Consider the following 17,242-nt stretch of genomic DNA (forward strand, 5'->3'; position numbering starts at 1 on the left):
ATATTCAAATAAGCGGCCCTTATATTGCTGAAGGTACCACCTCGCCCTAGAAGTTCCACGAATAGACAGCAAGCACACAAAATCAGATCCTGTTTCGAGTATCTCATGATCAAAAAAAAAAACCCAAACGTAATTAAGGTGGATTAATGGAATTATTCTATAATCTTTATCAATCAGTTATCTAACAAATCTGACTTTTCATAAATGTAAACGATGACACTAACAGTATAGTCGTAGCTGAAATGGCTTACAGGACTGTTGTGATATTTCTGGTCGCGTTCATCGGATGTCAGGTAGGTTTTTTTCTGGCTTCATTACAAGTTATCGTTACGTCTTGAAATAATCAAGAGTTAATGCTTTGGCCGTGTGTTTTGCAATCGTTCTCAAAAATGACAAGAGTGTCGATTTTAGTAATTAACAACCCGATAGCACTCAATAATCATGATCGAATGGAATAGTTAAATTGGGGGCGCTTTTTATAAAAAATTATAAATTGTTTGTATGTTTCTTTGAATGTGATCTATGCACTCGGATGTACTTTTTTAGAGTTAAAACTTGGTACAGTGGCTATTGGCGTTTCAGTGAGGGTTTTTTTTTGTAATTCTTGCAATTTTTCAACAAATTTTTACATTAGGTTAATCTTAATTTGGGTATCATGAATAGGTAATGTCATTCTACCTGTCTCTCAGTTATGCGTTCCGTATTAAAATTTTCAATTTCCAAACTACAAAATATGAGCTTCTAACTCGTGTTTTTCTCGACGGAGTTCATTTTATGATATCAGTGGGCCCGACATTTTATCATTACGTGCGCCTTAATTCAGGCAGTGCACAAAAGCAGATGTACAACCGTATAATCAGTTGTAAGTAATTATCTCTGCGGCTGGCGAGTACAGCAAAATGTACTAACTACGTGTCGTTCAGATGTACTTACACGAGAACATTATTGTTATTTTAGATTATCATTTGTTTCTTTGGCGACTTGGTCTTTGAGTTAACGACTGTTTGGTAAAGCTCGAACATACATAGATGACTCACTTAAAATAGTATTTTGTCCGGGTTCCGCCAGACGTAAACATAATGAAGACTATTTTATGTATAACTGACCGTGACCACGAAAAATGTAAAGCATTTAAAACGTCGGAAATATAATTGGCAATAAGATTAAACCGCAAAATTAGTTTGTATTATGATCAACTATGTATGGAAATAGTAGTGCAAGATAAGGGGTAAGAGGTCGACCGAAGAAGACATGGGTGGAGTGTGTGAATGACGATATGAGAGATAGAGAGGAGTGAGTGTTGAGCTGACGGCTGATAGAAGAGAGCAAAAGAGAAACATTTGCTGTGCTGACCCCACTTAGTGGAATAAGGTGAAGAAAAAAAGAAAGGGAGACTAGGAGCAATTAATTTTGAGTGCTTACCATTTCTGAAGGAATACCCTAACAGGAAAGCGGCCGCCCGTCATTGATTTTTCGTTCTCAACAAATTTCGGAACAATACCAGTGATAACAATAGCTTTCGTTTTAAAAATCGTGATGTTAGAGCATTCTATAAACATTATGTCGATGTTTCTTTCAGGCGCTCGCCGACGACACCGATTTCACTTTCCCTGAAATCGCTCGCGGTAAGTTACGATCACAAACATATCATATTCCTAAGAGAAGCACGAATTATTGTGTTCCGTTTTATAAACGGTGTATCTATATAGCCGCTTTTGTATTTATGTGACATTTGTATTCTTGCAAATGGGCTGGTTTTAAGTCCGACTTTGTGCCAAGCGTTGGAGGCTAGAGACATTTGACATTTTTGCTTGGTCAGGGAATAAATTTTTATTATTAATAGCCCAAGGTGTGTTTCCAAGCATAACTGATAGATCTAACTTTCAAATTCCTATGTAAAATTACCAATGGTTAATATCAACACTTTCTCAGTAAAAAAATATTCTGAATGGAACACATTCCGTGATTTGTTTAAGTCACTAGTTCATAACAATCATTATATTATTAAAATTTAATAAGGATAATTCTTTATAATACAACAACATGTCGAGGACTATTATTGATTTTATTTATTTATTACTAAGACGAGAGGACGAGCTCACAGCCCACCTGGTCTTAAGTGGTCACCGAAGCCGAGAGTAAATGCCGCCACCCATCTTGAGATACGAGTTAAGTCTCAGTTATTACAGTACAATGACTGCCGCACCCTTCAAACCGAAATGCATTACTGCTTCACGGCATACCAATGCTAGCTCATAAAACGCCCTACCACCAGTAAAACGTTTGAAAATTAAAAGTACCTCAATAGTGAACGTACTATGTACAGGCAGCGACTATTCTAACGAAGAAAGCGATGGGGTTTTTTGTACGTTACATAGCAGCAATACGAATAGTGTGCTTAGTTCGAGTTTTTTAACGTTTTCCGATCCCGTAAAAGCTGACTCAAATTTGTATGGAGTTGGAACAGTTTCCCTTCGTTTGCCGCTAGGGGCGCTGTCCCAACTCTATTAGCTTTTACACGATCGAGAATTTAATTAAATCCCACTGAGCACACAGGTCTTTGGGCAGCGCTAGGTAATACAGTTCTGATTCTTCTAGCCCTCTATGTGTACGGAATTGTTTTATTTTGCAACTCTTATATTATTAACATTGGCCGCAGAACATCATAATCACGCACGAATCAACAAGCACAAACTTCCGTGAGAATTACTAAGCCATTAAAAGATAACGTTTTTCCACCTAATTAGTTACGTAAATCATTATGAGTACCCAAATATATAAAAAATCGACTGAAAGCTATCAGAGAGCTATCTAAATCTATGTCTAATCATGATACATTTGAATTTTATCAAACGGAAATTGGGCATAATTCTGTTAATCTGTTTTTAAAAATTATCATACTTGGGCACGGCTGTTTTGTGAATCCACAAGAGAATTACTGACTCTGCCTTTCGGTTTCGATCTGCTTCAGCCTCTAGGACTACGGAAAGACTTTGATTATCTCTGTGTACTGCTTGCGAACCATTCTATTAGACTTTGGAATTAACTCCCATCCACGATCTCTCTCATATGTTACGAAATATCCTTCGAGCATGACTTAAATGGTGTCCTTCTAGGATGGCAGCGCATTGTCCTTGGCATTACCAGAATAGCGTTTACGACGGTAGCCGCGTCATATTAAACGAGTATATCTGCGAAAAATATTTCAAACATGAGTAGAAATAACTAGTGGTAGGGCGTATTTTAAGCCAAACGGGTAGGTACCACTACCATCCTGCTACGAAATTGGATTATGAGGCTACTATTCAAACCGGAACGCCTCATGACTTCGCGGCAAAAATAAGAAAACAAGATGTTGTTATCGGTCACCTAAATACGAAAAAGTATAAATTTTTGCGGTAGATCCTTAATTCTTTAGTAAAAGTTTGTACCTGACTGTGGAATTTGAACAGAGCTATAGTCATATAACGTGCATGGAGTTAGGAAACAAAGACTACAGATTTAAAAAAAACTTTCAGACCGTTCCCTGCCGGGTTCTAGAATTGTATCAGGATGGGAGGCGAGTGAAGGCCAGTTCCCTTACCAGCTCTCGATTCGTATGGTCAGTACTGTGGGAGGAGTCAACGCCTGCGGAGCCACCATCATTCATAGCAACTGGGGGCTTACAGCTGCTCACTGCACCGGTTTGTGAGTATCTCCAAGCAATATTACAGAGTTAACATTATAACGGGTATTTTTCGTTCATGAACATTTTATTCATGAAATTTCAGCAATCATTGGCTATACTTAGTCTGGCCATAAATACTGTTACAATTAAAAATAAACAAAATATTACATTTGAATTTGGAATCTGTCATTTTTATATGATTGCTCATTGAGTTTTCTCATTTTGGCGCCAATACATTGTACAATATTTTACGATATTAAAATGGAGTGGGGTGATAAAGAGAACCGAATCGCTGTGATTGCATTACACAAAGTAGGTATGGAGCCAAATGCAATTTTTAAAACTCTCCATACGCTTGGTATTAGTAAAATGTTTGTGTACCGGGCTATTAATAGGTGCAATGAGACCTCCTGTGTTTGTGACAGAAAAAGATCTGGCCGTCCACGTAGTGTTCGTACGAAAAAGGTGGTCAAAGCAGTAAGGGAAAGAATTCGAAGAAATCCTGTCCGAAAGCAAAAGATTTTATCTCGGGAGATGAAGATAGCACCTAGAACCAAGTCGCGTATTTTAAAAGATGACTTAGGACTTTCAGCCTGTAAGAGACGTACTGGTCATTTCTTAACTGATAATTTAAAAGAGAATAGGGTGGTAAAACTACTGAAGAAAATAGGGTAAGAGAATAGGGTGGTACAACTACTGAAGCGGTACGCAAAGGGAGGTCTTAGAAGAATTTTGTTTACGGATGAGAATTTTTTTACAATTGAGCAACATTTTAACAAACAAAATGACCGTATTTATGCTCAAAGCTCTAAGGAAGCTTCTCAATTAGTCGACAGAGTGCAACGTGGGCACTATCCGACTTCAGTGATGGTTTGGTGGGGTATTAGCTATGAAGGAGTGACTGAGCCATAGTTTTGTGAAAAAGGTATCAAAACATCGGCACAAGTATATCAAGATACCATTCTTGAGAAGGTAGTGGATAATCAAGAATGGTCCTTCCAGCAAGACTCGGCACAAGGTCATAAAGCTCGGTCTACGCAGTCTTGGTTGGAAACGAACGTTTCGGACTTCATCAGAGCTGAAGACTGGCCGTCGTCTAGTCCCGATCTTAATCCGCTGGATTATGATTTATGGTCAGTTTTAGAGAGTACGGCTTGCTCTAAACGCCATGATAATTTGGAATCCCTAAAACAATCCGTACGATTGGCAGTGAAAAATTTTCCCATGGAAAGAGTGCGTGCTTCTATTGATAACTGGCCTAAACGTTTAAAGAATTGTATTGCAGCCAATGGAGACCACTTCGAATAAGCTTTTTATACTTTTTTTTTTTTTTTTTTTCCTACCTAAGCTGATAGCCTAGAGAGGCTATGTCAGCGTAACCCTAACTTTAGTAGGTGAGCTCACGGGGCTCAAACCTGACGATGTTGCTAACACGAACCCTAGCAAGAGCCGTGCTTCGCAGAATCTACCACCGGATCGGAAACGCGACCCACTGAGAAGATCCGGCGAGAAACTCAGTGGGCTGTGTCTGAGAGTTAATTTACTCGTCGAGCCCTTCGTCGCAAGCGACGGGTTCGACGAGAACGGTGACCGGTGCTTGAGGTACCTAAAAGCACCGTTAGTGGATCGGGAGGATCCGAGATGACGTGTTTTGGGCGACGTCGACTGCTTTCCATTCTGTCCGCAGGATCGGGAATGTAGTTACCGGCGGCCACGATGAGAGGGTTCTCGTGTCGTGCCGCTTTATCGAAGTGGCGCATGGACGCCGACTGCAGATACTTACTGATGGACTCTAAGTCCAGGTCGTCATGGAGGTCGACGTTCCTGACGAACCACGGGGCTCCGACGGCTATCCTGCAAAAACGGGATTGAATGATTTGGAAGGATTTTAAGTGTATGCGGGCCGCGTGAGCGAACACTACACTTGCATAGGTCATGACGGGGCGTATGCAAGTTTTGTAGAGTGTCACCTTATTTCTAAGGGACATTTTACTTCGCCTACATATCATCGGGTAGAGACGTCCTAGAATGAAGGCGGCACGATCGCGTACCGTCTTGATGTGGGGGCGGAATGTCATCCTACTGTCGAGGGTGACGCCTAAATATTTGACCTTCGGGGCCCACGGTATGGGCTGGTCGAACATCGTGATTGGGCGAACGGCGGGGGCGGAGGTGTTGACGCGCCTAGTCGGGAGGGGGATGCTCAGCGTGGTGTTCGGAGGGCGACCCCTTTTGAAGAGCACCGCTGTGCTTTTCGTGGGGTTGATGTCGATGCGCCACTTCCGGAACCACTGTCCCATGGTGGTAGCTGCGGTCTGAAGTCGTCGATGAAGCAACGCCTTCTTCCTACACGAGTAGTAGATGGCGGTGTCATCGGCGAAGAGCGCTAGATGGGTCTCCGGAGACCGGGGTATATCGTTGATATACAAACTGAATAGTAACGGGGAGAGGGCGGAGCCTTGCGGGACTCCGGCTGTGACGTGACGGGGCCGGGAACGCGTTCCCTCGACTCGATATCGGAACGAACGGTTCGACAAGTAGTCTCGTATGATGAGCACGAGTCTGTATGGCACTCCCATGTTATACAGTTTGTATATCAAACCGTTGTGCCAGACTTTGTCGAACGCCTTCGCTATATCGAAGAAGAGGGCTCCTGTCGGAATGGGTTTCCGCCTGTTCAGCCCTAGTAAGATATGCTCCGTGAGGCGGTGCACTTGATGGACGCACGAGTGTCTGGCGCGGAATCCAAACTGCTCGTCTATAAGAATTTTATTCGCGGATACGAAGTCCCAGAGGCGTTTACGAAGGAGCCGTTCGTATAGTTTGCCTATCGCCGGGAGGAGACTGATGGGGCGGTAACTCGCAGTTTCGTTCTTTGGTTTGCCCGGCTTATGTATGCCGATAACGTCCGCTTCTTTCCACGCCGCGGGAAAGATGCAGTTCGTCCTAGCAGCATTTAGTATGGTGGCCAACATCGTTATCAGTTGGGCTGGTAACAATTTAAGCGCGCGGTTGCGGATGCCGTCGGAGCCGGGAGCTTTCCGTGGTTGTAGGCTATCGATCGCCTCCTTGACCTCGGAAGTGGTAATGGGGGGTAACGCGTCCGAGGGCGGCAGGGAAGCTCTGCGCTCGACCTCCCTGTCGACGAACTCGGTGTGTTCGGGGTCCGCGTGTTGAGTGCTGGTGGTGCACTGTTCTTGCAGTGCATCGGCCAGCAACTCTGCCTTGTCATCGTCATCGTAAGCCGGTGATTGGCCTGAGGGGCGTACGAGAGGCGGCATAGTGGCTATAGTTTCGGACTTGAGGGTCCTAGCTAGTCGCCAGTATGCTTGGTGGGTGGGCGCGAGTTCTTCTAAATAACTATCCCAGTTTTCGTTTCGGGCGTCGCTTAAGCGGGATTTGACCTCCCGCTGTAAGCGACGCATCCGAGTCCGGTTTGAATCCGTGGGATATCGATCGTAGGCCCGGATTGCCGCGTTTCTAACTCTTACGAGGTCCCTAAGATCGGGGGAAAGTCTGATGCGGTGGAAGCAGTCCTCCACATCGACTTGCTTAGAAGATCTTATGATCGCCGTCGAGACGTGATCAGTGAAGATGTTTATGGATTCGACGGTATCCTCGGGGGATGGAGTTGAATCCGGGCCGCAAGGGAGGATTGGTGGAGCGGTGTCAGCTAAGCACGTGCCCAGCTTCTTCCAATCCACCATGGTCCTCGTATCTGGTTCGCGGTTGACTGGGCGACCGAGCTGCATGACGACAGGTCGGTGGTCTGAGTCGAGTTCTGACATTGCCTCGATGGAGCGTAAGCGCAGAGTTACGTTCCTCAGCAGTGCCAGATCTATTGTGCTCGGACGACGCGCGGCGTTGTACGGATAGCACGTGGGGGTCGGGGGGTTGAATATTTCGAATGTGAGGTCGTCTATGAACGCGTCGAGACGCCTACCGTTCACATTCGTGCGATGGCAGTTCCACCTAGTGTGGTGGCAATTTAAATCGCCTGCCAGGATGACCGCGTCCCCCATACCGAGCAGTGTCTCGAGGTCACTGCTCAGGAGGGGTTTGTCAGGGGGGAGATAGACGGATGCGATGACGATCGGCTGGTGTCCCGTCAGCGCGATGCGGCACACTGACGCCTCGATATGTAAGAGCGAGGGAGTATCGAGAGGGACGCAGTGCAGGGCCCTCCTATAGTAAATGACAGTCCCGCCCTTGCGGGTGGAGAGTCTGTCATTCCTAACCATGACGTAATTCGCGACTTTGGGGTCGCGACGCGAGGGCTTTAGGAAGGTCTCCTGCACCAGAAGGATGTCGATGAGATTATCGCGGAGAAACTCATATACTTGATCGCGCTGACGCGCGAGTCCGTTAGCATTATAGAATGCTAACTTTAAGGAACGCGGTTTTTCCCTACCGTTGTTCGCCATTGGTTACCGGTAGTTAACCCAGCGTACGCTGGACAGACTCGATGACGTCCATATGGTCGAACGTCGCGTGTAGGCGGTCTTCGGCCGTGACCGCCCTGCGCATGGCGTCGGCGAACGAGCGCATGTGATCGATGTTGATCGCGGCGATATAATCACGCACGATCGAGAAATCGTTAACGGCAGGCCGCGCGGGGCCGGGGCGAGGCGCGGGACCGGGCGCGGGGGCGGGGCGCGGCGCGTGCAGGGGCTGGGGTGCCGGTGGTTTTCCTGCCAGCGTGAGCGGCAGCGGTTTTGCCCACGCGGAGACGGTGGGCACCGGTGCCGGCACGAAGGCAGGTTTCGGCGCGCGGGGCGCCGAAGTCTTTGGGCCGACGGTTTTCGATGGCGCGTTGGCCAGACGCTTCCGCGGGGCCTTGGGGCATCCGCGGTAGTTGGCTGTGTGGCCCTGCTTCTGGCAGAGCACACAGCTCGGCGGTTCGGTCGCGGTCTCTTTGACCCGCGAACAGTTGGCTGTCGCGTGGTCACCGAGGCACTTTACGCACCGCGGACGCGCGTGGCAGTTGCGCGCGGAGTGGCCATAGAGTTGGCACCTATGGCACTGTCCGGGAGTGCCTTTTTTGTGTGGGGCCTCGACGGTGACCCCTGATAAACCGCAAACGGTGCGGAGGCTTGAGGCAATTCGTTTGCCTTCGGCGGTTGGTTCCAACGCGACGAGAACCATGTTATACGCGAATTTGTCGCGCCCGCTGTGCATACGGTGCACACTTACGATCGGGTACGCTTGCCTGATTAGGTCTTCCTTGATTAGCTCGACGTCGAGCTCTTTTGGTACTCCGCGTATTACTACGCGGAGCTCGCGGTCCTCCTGGAGTGCATAGGTGTGGTAGCCTATGCTCTCCTTTCGGAGGTAAGAAGTGAGGGCCCTATGGTCGCCCGGCGTTGCGACCTTTATTTGTATCCCGTGCGCGAGATTACGCGCTTGGGAGAAGTTAATTTTGTTGGCCGTAAGGGCCTGGGATACCCGGTTCCACGCGGATTTTTCACGTAGGATTACGGGCGGGGGCGCGGCGATTTTATTGACGGGCGCGGGTTTCGGCGACGGAGTTGCGCGGCGAGGGGAGTCGGGTGAGACCACGACTTTAGGACGCGACGCGTTCGCGCCCTTGGGCTGTTTTGGCGCCGTGGACGGTTCCACGGCACGGGCGCGTTTTTTGCCGCGCGTGACGGTTTTGAACCCATCGGAGGTTCCGGGCTGCGGGCTCGTCGCGGGCTCGAAGTCCATCTCCGATCCGGTATCGGAGTCTGAACCGGAGTTGGCGATTGACGACGCGACGGACGAGATCGGTGTAAACGTCGCGGGTGCGTTAGGCGCCTCGCTGGCGCTAGGCGCTTCCTGAGTCGCTACGTGCGTACGTGCGCTCGAATTGGATTTGGGGGCGGGGCATGACTGCGCGGCTCGAAACGACGCGGCGAGGGACGCGGGCGGGGGGGGACTTGCGCGGGCGGCCCTGTAGGCCGCGAATTCGGCCGTGAGGTTGGAGAGTATCGGATACTTCTCCGCGAGTGACCCTAGGAATCCTAGCAGTTCTTCCTCCATTGTTTGTTGTGCCCGGGGGGGGCGTCCCCGGGACTTAAGGCACACTCGCCGAAAGGCGAGTCCCCTGAGTAGGAGTTCACCCCCTGCGCTTTACCAGCTACAAGGGGGGGAGTGCCTTTGCCGTGGGAACGGTCTGCTGGGGATTGGGGTGGAAGTTGGGAAGGTAGGGGCCCCACTGGGTTGTGAGTGCCACAACAAGCGGTGATCGCAGTGGGGTTTTAGTCTTTAAAAAGACTGTTTTGCTCGCCGAATAATATAAATAAATTTAATAATATGAGATGAGTGAAATGATAGTGAGGTTGTCGTTTCGAATGCAAAACTAACGAACACGAAATACGCTTTACTGATTCAAGGTCGCGATGCCAGCGACAGAGCGTCCGGAATGCAAAACAACGTCAACGACAATGTCGTGCAATCCAAACACACAATCGCGACAGCAGCGACAATTTCTCGGGAAAACGCGTCCGGGCTCAACCGTGTTGCGATCGGAACTAAATGTTTTATACTTTAAAATGTTTTTTATTTATGTATTAAACTAACGCACTGTAAAAGTAATAAATGTTATTTGCAATAGAATTTTTTTTTCCTTTGTCTCAGTATTTATGGCAAGACTAGGTATTTACCCCCACTGCTCACCGTACACTGCTCTAGATAAATAGAACAAGGCGCGACATGGTAATTGGTGGTAACATCCAGTCACCGTCCTCACCGAACCCGTCGAGTGCGACTAAGGGGATCGACGAGTAAATTAACCAATAGACACAGCCCACTGAGTTTGTTGCCGGATCTTCTCAGTGGGTCGCGTTTCCGATCCGGTAGTAGATTCTGCGAAGCACTCCTCTTGCTAGGGCCAGTGTTAGCAACACTCCGGTTTGAACACCGTGAGCTCACGTACACGTCAAGGAAAAGCTGAAATAGCCTCTCAAGGCTATCAGCATAGGTAGGGAAAAAAGGTGGTAACATTATTTATTCGATTTATATAGTACAACCAATGTTCGTGCTAGAAATAGCCGGGATGGGGGCACTTTTTGTCCTACCTATGAGCTGGCAGCCTAAGGGGCTATTGAAGATTCTCGCGGACACGTATGTGAGCTCACGGGCTCAGCCTGAGAGAATTTGCTGACACTAGCCTTAGCAAGAGCAGTGCTTCGCAGAATCTACCGCCGGATCAGAATCGCGAGCCACAGATAAGATCCGGCGAGAGACTCAGTGGGTTGTATCTATGGAATGGCGGCACTTACACGTGTAGGCTTGCAATGCATACGACAACCAGCTGTTACTGTTTTTTTATTCCACGGGGACACTTGCTAAGTGCGTGTTTCTTGTTTTAGCGTAGTCGCAACGTTTGATACAATTAAACTTGCATCTTATCCTATTACGCCACGACAACTTGTAATGACAGCTTGTGATTGATTCGTGATTATCAATGATTTCCCCAGGCGTGTAACAATCATCGTCCGAGCTGGAGCAGTGAACCTGACCCGCCCCGGCTTGCTCTTCGAGACCACTAAGTACATAAATTATCCTGAGTACAGCGAAAATTTGAACGTAGTGCAGCCTCATGATATTGGTCTAATAGACTTTGGCAGAAAAATAGAGTTTAATGGTTGGTATTTAATTTAGTTATTTCATCATCATAATCATCAGCCCACAGTCGTCCGCAGCTGGAAATAGTCCCAATCATCACCACTGGGCTCGGTCTTCGCTTCCTCATCCACCGCTTGCTGATCACCATTCGGAGGTCATCGCACCACCGATCCAGAAAGAGTCCCATGTTACTTTTCTTATTTAGTTATTTGGTCGGAGGATGATGATTATGAGAATGAGCATGACGCTAAACCTAGTTTTATCCTTCATTTCTATGTACTGACTGGTTCGGATTTGACACAGCTGTATAGCTTCTTAATATTGAAAATGCCGAACCGCACTTTGCGCTTTTGTTGGGATAACTCCAATACCTTATGTTTGAAGCTGGTCTTAAGCACTTTGAAGCGGGCTGCGTTTTGATAAATGATTTCTTTTCTCAGATTACATTCAGCCAATCAGACTGCAGAGATCCGCGGATAAGGATCGTAATTACGACAATGTCAGACTTGTCGCCAGCGGATGGGGCCGTACCTGGACCGGAGGTGAGCATCTTCCTAATTGTGAAAATTGTGTATTTTGTTTATCGGTTTATACAAACACTACTGGTTGTATATTGGGCATATTGTGCACCTTTTGGCTAAGTGGTTTGGTGCCAACATCCTGTCTCCTTCTACCACGAAACCGTTGCGGGTAACTTCTTATAGGTGGAATCGCCGCTTTACAACACAATAGAGGCTTCAACCTTGTGCTTCAAGAGGTTGGCATTCTCTTTGTTATCAGGATGGACCTATGGTGATAAAAAGTGAGTCGTAGAAGCTAATTCGAGTATGTGAGACCATAGACGCTATGATCATAAAGTTCAATAATTGACGTTTACTTAAAACTTGGAAACCCCTATTTGCGAACGGTAAATTTGTGTAAAAGCTATTAGATCTCAAGGTATCGTTTTTGATGGGTTTAATCGGGGACAAGCCACATAAGATCACCTGGCCCTCACACATTGCTTGCTCTATGTAGTATTTTAGATTTGTATTTTCTCAGTAGTACTCCCAGTGTGCTTAGTGCGAGTTTTTTCAACGCTCTCGATAGCGTAAAAGTTAACTCAAATTGGTATGTAGTTGGAACATTTACCTACGTTTGCCGCTAGAGGCGCTGTTCCAACTGCATACAAATTTGAGTTAACTTTTATGCTATCGAGAGCGTTGAAAAAGCTTGTACTAAGCACACAGTCTATCATTTGCACAGGCTCATCTCCGGAGAACTTGAACTGGGTGTTCTTGAACGGAATATCGAATCTGCGTTGTATGGTGGCCTACAACTTCAGTCCGACCATTCAGCCCTCCACCATTTGCACGCTTGGCTACAACGACACTACGCAGTCCACTTGCCAGGTACGATCTCACGTATTCTTCTGTAGTAGAGCAAACAGACTGACGTCATCCTGTTGTGACGTCATTTTAATATGCAACTGTCTTACTGGTGGTAGAACCTCTTGTTAGTCCGCACGGGTAGGTACCACCACCCTGCCTATTTCGTGAAGCAGTAATGCGTTTCGGTTTGACGGGTGGGGCAGCCGTTGTAACTATACTTGAGACCTTAGAACTTATATCTCAAGGTGGGTGGCGCATTTACGTTGTAGATCTCTATGGGCTCCAGTAACCACTTAACACCAGGTGGGCTGTGAGCTCGTCCACCCATCTAAGTAATAAAAAAATGCAAGTCGGGATGGGAAACTTTATGTCGTGAGACTGACGATAGAGCTGGCCGATGGAAACTGCGTCAGAGTGACAAATTAATGTATTTTAGAAATCAATATATCATTTTGATCGCCTAGGGCAGTGGCTCTCAAACCTTTTGGTTCATCGACTCACAAACGTACTGTTTATATAAAAAATAAGTATAAATATTTTTTACTTGAAATTATTTGATAGTAGATAGGTAGGAAGATAATTACAATGATTAAATTATGAACTGTTCCCCGCGTTTTCGTCTGCGCGGTCAAGGGAAAGTGGCAGTGAGTTGTGCATCAGTGTTATACAATAAATGAGTACGATAATAAGAATCCCTGATGATGGCTGTGAAATAATATAAGAACCCCCCTACTCTGACCGGGTTCTCACCCCGGACGGAGATCGGACATCGGGTGTAAGAATGCAGGGGAGTCGCTTATTGCGGTAGGGTCCTAAACTCCTTGGGCCCGCGGTCTGCTCCTAACATCTGTAGATCGTCAAGTCACCCATAGCCCGCGCGCCCCCTAGGCGCGGGGACCAGGTAGGAGGTTCGGACCCCGGCCCGAAAAAAATAAATATAAAAGAAAATAACCAGTTATACGGACGCGGATATAATTTAAAAGTAATAGTAGAATGAAATTATAAAAAAAAGAAGAGTCAGTTTTTCTTATAACGCCTAATGTTTTTTTTTTATGATTGAATATTTACTGGTGGCCCGGAAGCCTTTCCAGTTTCACCAGGACAGGTGGGCGAGCAAAGGCTCAGCCAGAAGGGGTAGGATTTGCTAACATCTGTCCGAGCGCCCCTGAAGGAGACCTGACAACTCAAGGGCAACTGCTTCGCGAATGAATTTATTACCGGATCGGAATCGCGACCCGCTGAGAAGATCCGGCGAGAAACTCAGCGAGCTGATGCATGGGTTAGGTTGCACGTCGACCTCTTTGTCGAGTTCGACGAGTACGGTTACCGGGGCTCCTCAGCCTGCTCCTAGTGTTAGAGCTGAAGGTATCTAATGCAAGAGTTGTTGGACCTAATGGATCCGTAAGGACGTGAACGCCTAATGCTGTGAAAGACTGATCAAAATGATGAATTGAATGAATTATTGACTTTTCCTTTTCTATTACCTGTTCCTTTTCTATTAAACAGGGTGACAGCGGTGGTCCTCTGACAGTGATCGATGAAGACGGCCAAATCACACAAGTAGGAGTCACTTCGTTCGTGTCCGGCCAAGGCTGCCACGTGGATATACCTTCAGGTAAAGCATTTATTTATCTTAACCAGCGTTCGTCACTAGTCGATTATTAGACCAAGAATCACTACGGCCCCAAGATTTTTGACAACTTCTTCACAGCTTTTGACAACTTCCTTACTGGTGGTAGGACCTTTTGTGAGTCCTCGCGGGTGGGTACTACCACTCTGCCTATTTCTCCTGTGAAGCAGTAATGCGTTTCGGTTTGAAGAGTGGGGCAGCCGTTGTAACTATACTTGAGACCTTAGAACTTATACCTCAAGGTGGGTGGCGCATTTACGTTGTGTATGTCTATGGGCTCCAGTACCACACCTGTCCTGGGCTGTGAGCTCGTCCACCCATCTACACAATAAAAATAAAATAAAAAAAACATACAGTGAGCTGTTAGTGTATTCGTAACATTAGCCTTCGTTGCAAGCGACGGGTTCGACGAGAACGGTGACCGGTGTTGCTGCGTTAGAGATTCGGGAGGACCCAAAATGACGTGTTTAGAGTGACGTCGACTGTTTACCATTTGGTCTGCAGGATCGGAAATGTAGTTACGGGCGGCCAAGGCGAGAGGGTTTTCGTGTCGTGCCACTTTTTTTTTTTTTTTATTGCCCTTGTAGGCAGACGAGCATACGGCCCACCTGATGGTGAGTGGTTACCGTCGCCCATGGACTTCAGCAATGCCAGGGGCAGAGCCAAGCCGCTGCATACCGTAAACTTTCTCGAAAATGGCGCACTTACGCCGACTGTAGATACTTACTGATGGACTCGAGGTCTATGTCGTCGTGGAGATAGATCCACGATCTTTACGTACCACGGTGATCCGATGGCTATCCTGCAAAAACGGGATTGTATGATTTGAAAAGGTTGCAAGTTAGTGCGGGCCGCGTGAGCAAGCAATACACTTGCATAGGTCATGACAGGGCGTATGCAAGTTTTGTAGAGTGTCACCTTATTACGAAGGGACAATTTACTTCGCTTGGAAATCATCGGATCGAGGCATCCTAGTATGAACGCGGCTCGATTACGTACTGACTTAGTGTGGGGGTGGAATGTCATCCCACTGTCGAGGGTGATGCCTAGATATTTGACTTTCGAGTCCCACGGTATGAGCTGGTCAAACAGAGCGATGGGGCGAATGGCTGAGGTGTTTACGCGCCTATTTGGAAGTGGGCTGCTCGAAGTGGTATTTTTTTTGTCATGCCTTGGTGGACAAGCTCACAGTCCACCTGGTGTTAAGTAATTACCGGAGCCTATAGACATCTATAATGTAAATGCTGCCACCCACCTTGAGATAAGGTCTCAGTATAGTTACAACGGCTGCCCCGTCCTTCAAACCGAAACGCATTACTGCTTCACGGCAGAAATAGGCAGGGCGGTGGTACCTACCCGTGTGGACTTACAAGAGGTCCTACCACCAGTAATTACGCAAATTAAAATTTTGCGGGTTTGATTTTTATTACGCGATGTTATTCCTTCACCGTGGAAGTCAATCGTGAACATTTGTTAAGTACGTATTTCATTAGAAAAATTGGTACCCGCCTGTGGGATTTGAAGACCGGTGCATCGCTCGATACGAATGCCCCGGACTACTTATCCTTTAGGCCACGGTGACTTCAGAATTTATTCTTCATTCGGAGGACTACATAGAACTTATATCTCAAGGTGCGTGGCGCATTTACGTTGTAGATGTCTATGGGCTCCAGTAACCACTTAACATCAGGTGGGCTGTGAGCTCGTCGACTCATCTAAGCAATAAAAAAAAACATGTACTGAATGGATAGGTAGATTTATGTGAGTGTTGGAATAATAATAATGATAATAAATAATAATGTTAATTTTAAATGCCCAGCGAAGCGGGCGAGTACGGCTAGTATTCACTAAAAATAAGAGTAAGACCGATACAAGTGGAGCTTTGGAGACCAAAATGTTTCAAGATATTTTCGCTTTTTCTACGTAAATGAAGTGGTCGGTAAAATTTAGCATTATGCCAAAGTAACTATTCCACGCGGACGGAGTCGCGGGCAAAAGCTAATACTCCATATCTATTGATTTAATGGTAGTGTTCCTAAACTATTATATATGTTTGGTTTATCAGGTTTTATCCGGCCCGGGCACTACCTCGACTGGTTTAAGACGGTCACCGGTTTGGATTTCGATTGGACACCGAGCACACCAGAAGCACCCGAGACAACCGAAGCACCCGAGACAACCGAAGCACCCGACACATCAGAAGCGCCTGTTGCTACAGAAGCACCCAACACAACAGAAGCGCCCGACACAACAGAAGCACCCGACACGTCACCGGAGACCGACACTTCGAACCTGCTTTTTTAATATTAATATTCATAAACCATTTGACTTTTTGATGAATGTTGAACAATTTTTTTAGTAGAATTTTAGTGGAATATAAATTATAATTCGATTTTTGTGAATTTTAATGTTGAATAAGTATTTGTTTATATCAACAATCGTTCACTTTTCTCCAATAGACGCTTTATAGACGTTACATTGGTCTGTTTGTCTGTCTGCGTGATCATTAAACATTTTAGGGGGGAGATTTTTAGGGGGAACACGAGGAGGAATTTGGTTACTTGTTTTGGTTTATCAATGTAGTGTTTCTTCAAGTTTAAACGTGTAGCAATGGCGCCTTATTAACTGTTTCGCGTCTATGAAAGTACATATGATACCACACCACCACAAGTGCACAATAAATTATCCATTTTATTTTATTTTTATTTATTTATTTGGGAAACGAATAGTACAATACAAACATATAATATTTAAAAAAATAGCTAAAACAATAACCAAATATGTTTCCACAATAAAAATCACATATAGGTAGAAAGTGAACAGAGAAGAGAAATTTAGAAATGCAAAGTTACAAAAAAAACAAAAGCAACACAATACGCACATATTATTTTGTACATCAACTTACACTATAAAATAATAATACTCTTTTTTTTTTATTGCTTAGATGGATAGACGAGCTCACAGCCC

General features: G+C 46.1%; 1 protein-coding gene across 1 annotated transcript; it reads left to right on the forward strand.

Moving 5' to 3' along the window:
* Positions 1 to 215: 215 nt before the first annotated feature.
* Positions 216 to 16,974, forward strand: LOC114244405 (epithelial serine protease-like). The gene is made up of 8 exons (XM_089733830.1): positions 216 to 293; positions 1,580 to 1,625; positions 3,519 to 3,687; positions 11,128 to 11,294; positions 11,716 to 11,817; positions 12,521 to 12,666; positions 14,152 to 14,260; positions 16,341 to 16,974. The coding sequence occupies exons 1-8, from the start codon at positions 243 to 245 to the stop codon at positions 16,577 to 16,579; spliced, it is 1,029 nt and encodes a 342-aa protein (XP_089589956.1). The 5' UTR covers positions 216 to 242; the 3' UTR covers positions 16,580 to 16,974.
* The last annotated feature ends 268 nt before the right edge of the window (positions 16,975 to 17,242 follow it).

This window comes from Bombyx mandarina, chromosome 16 (genome assembly GCF_030267445.1).
Source record: "Bombyx mandarina strain Sakado chromosome 16, ASM3026744v2".
Lineage (NCBI taxonomy): Eukaryota > Metazoa > Arthropoda > Insecta > Lepidoptera > Bombycidae > Bombyx > Bombyx mandarina.

What these genes read in the sequence shown, in the direction of transcription:
- LOC114244405 (XM_089733830.1), top strand. Translation starts at nt 243, where the DNA reads ATGGCTTACAGGACTGTTGTGATATTTCTGGTCGCGTTCATCGGATGT. An exon ending in GCTGCTCACTGCACCGGTTT is followed by an intron (nt 3,688 to 11,127) that starts GTGAGTATCTCC and finishes TGATTTCCCCAG; the next exon opens with GCGTGTAACAATCATCGTCC. An exon ending in CCACGTGGATATACCTTCAG is followed by an intron (nt 14,261 to 16,340) that starts GTAAAGCATTTA and finishes TTGGTTTATCAG; the next exon opens with GTTTTATCCGGCCCGGGCAC.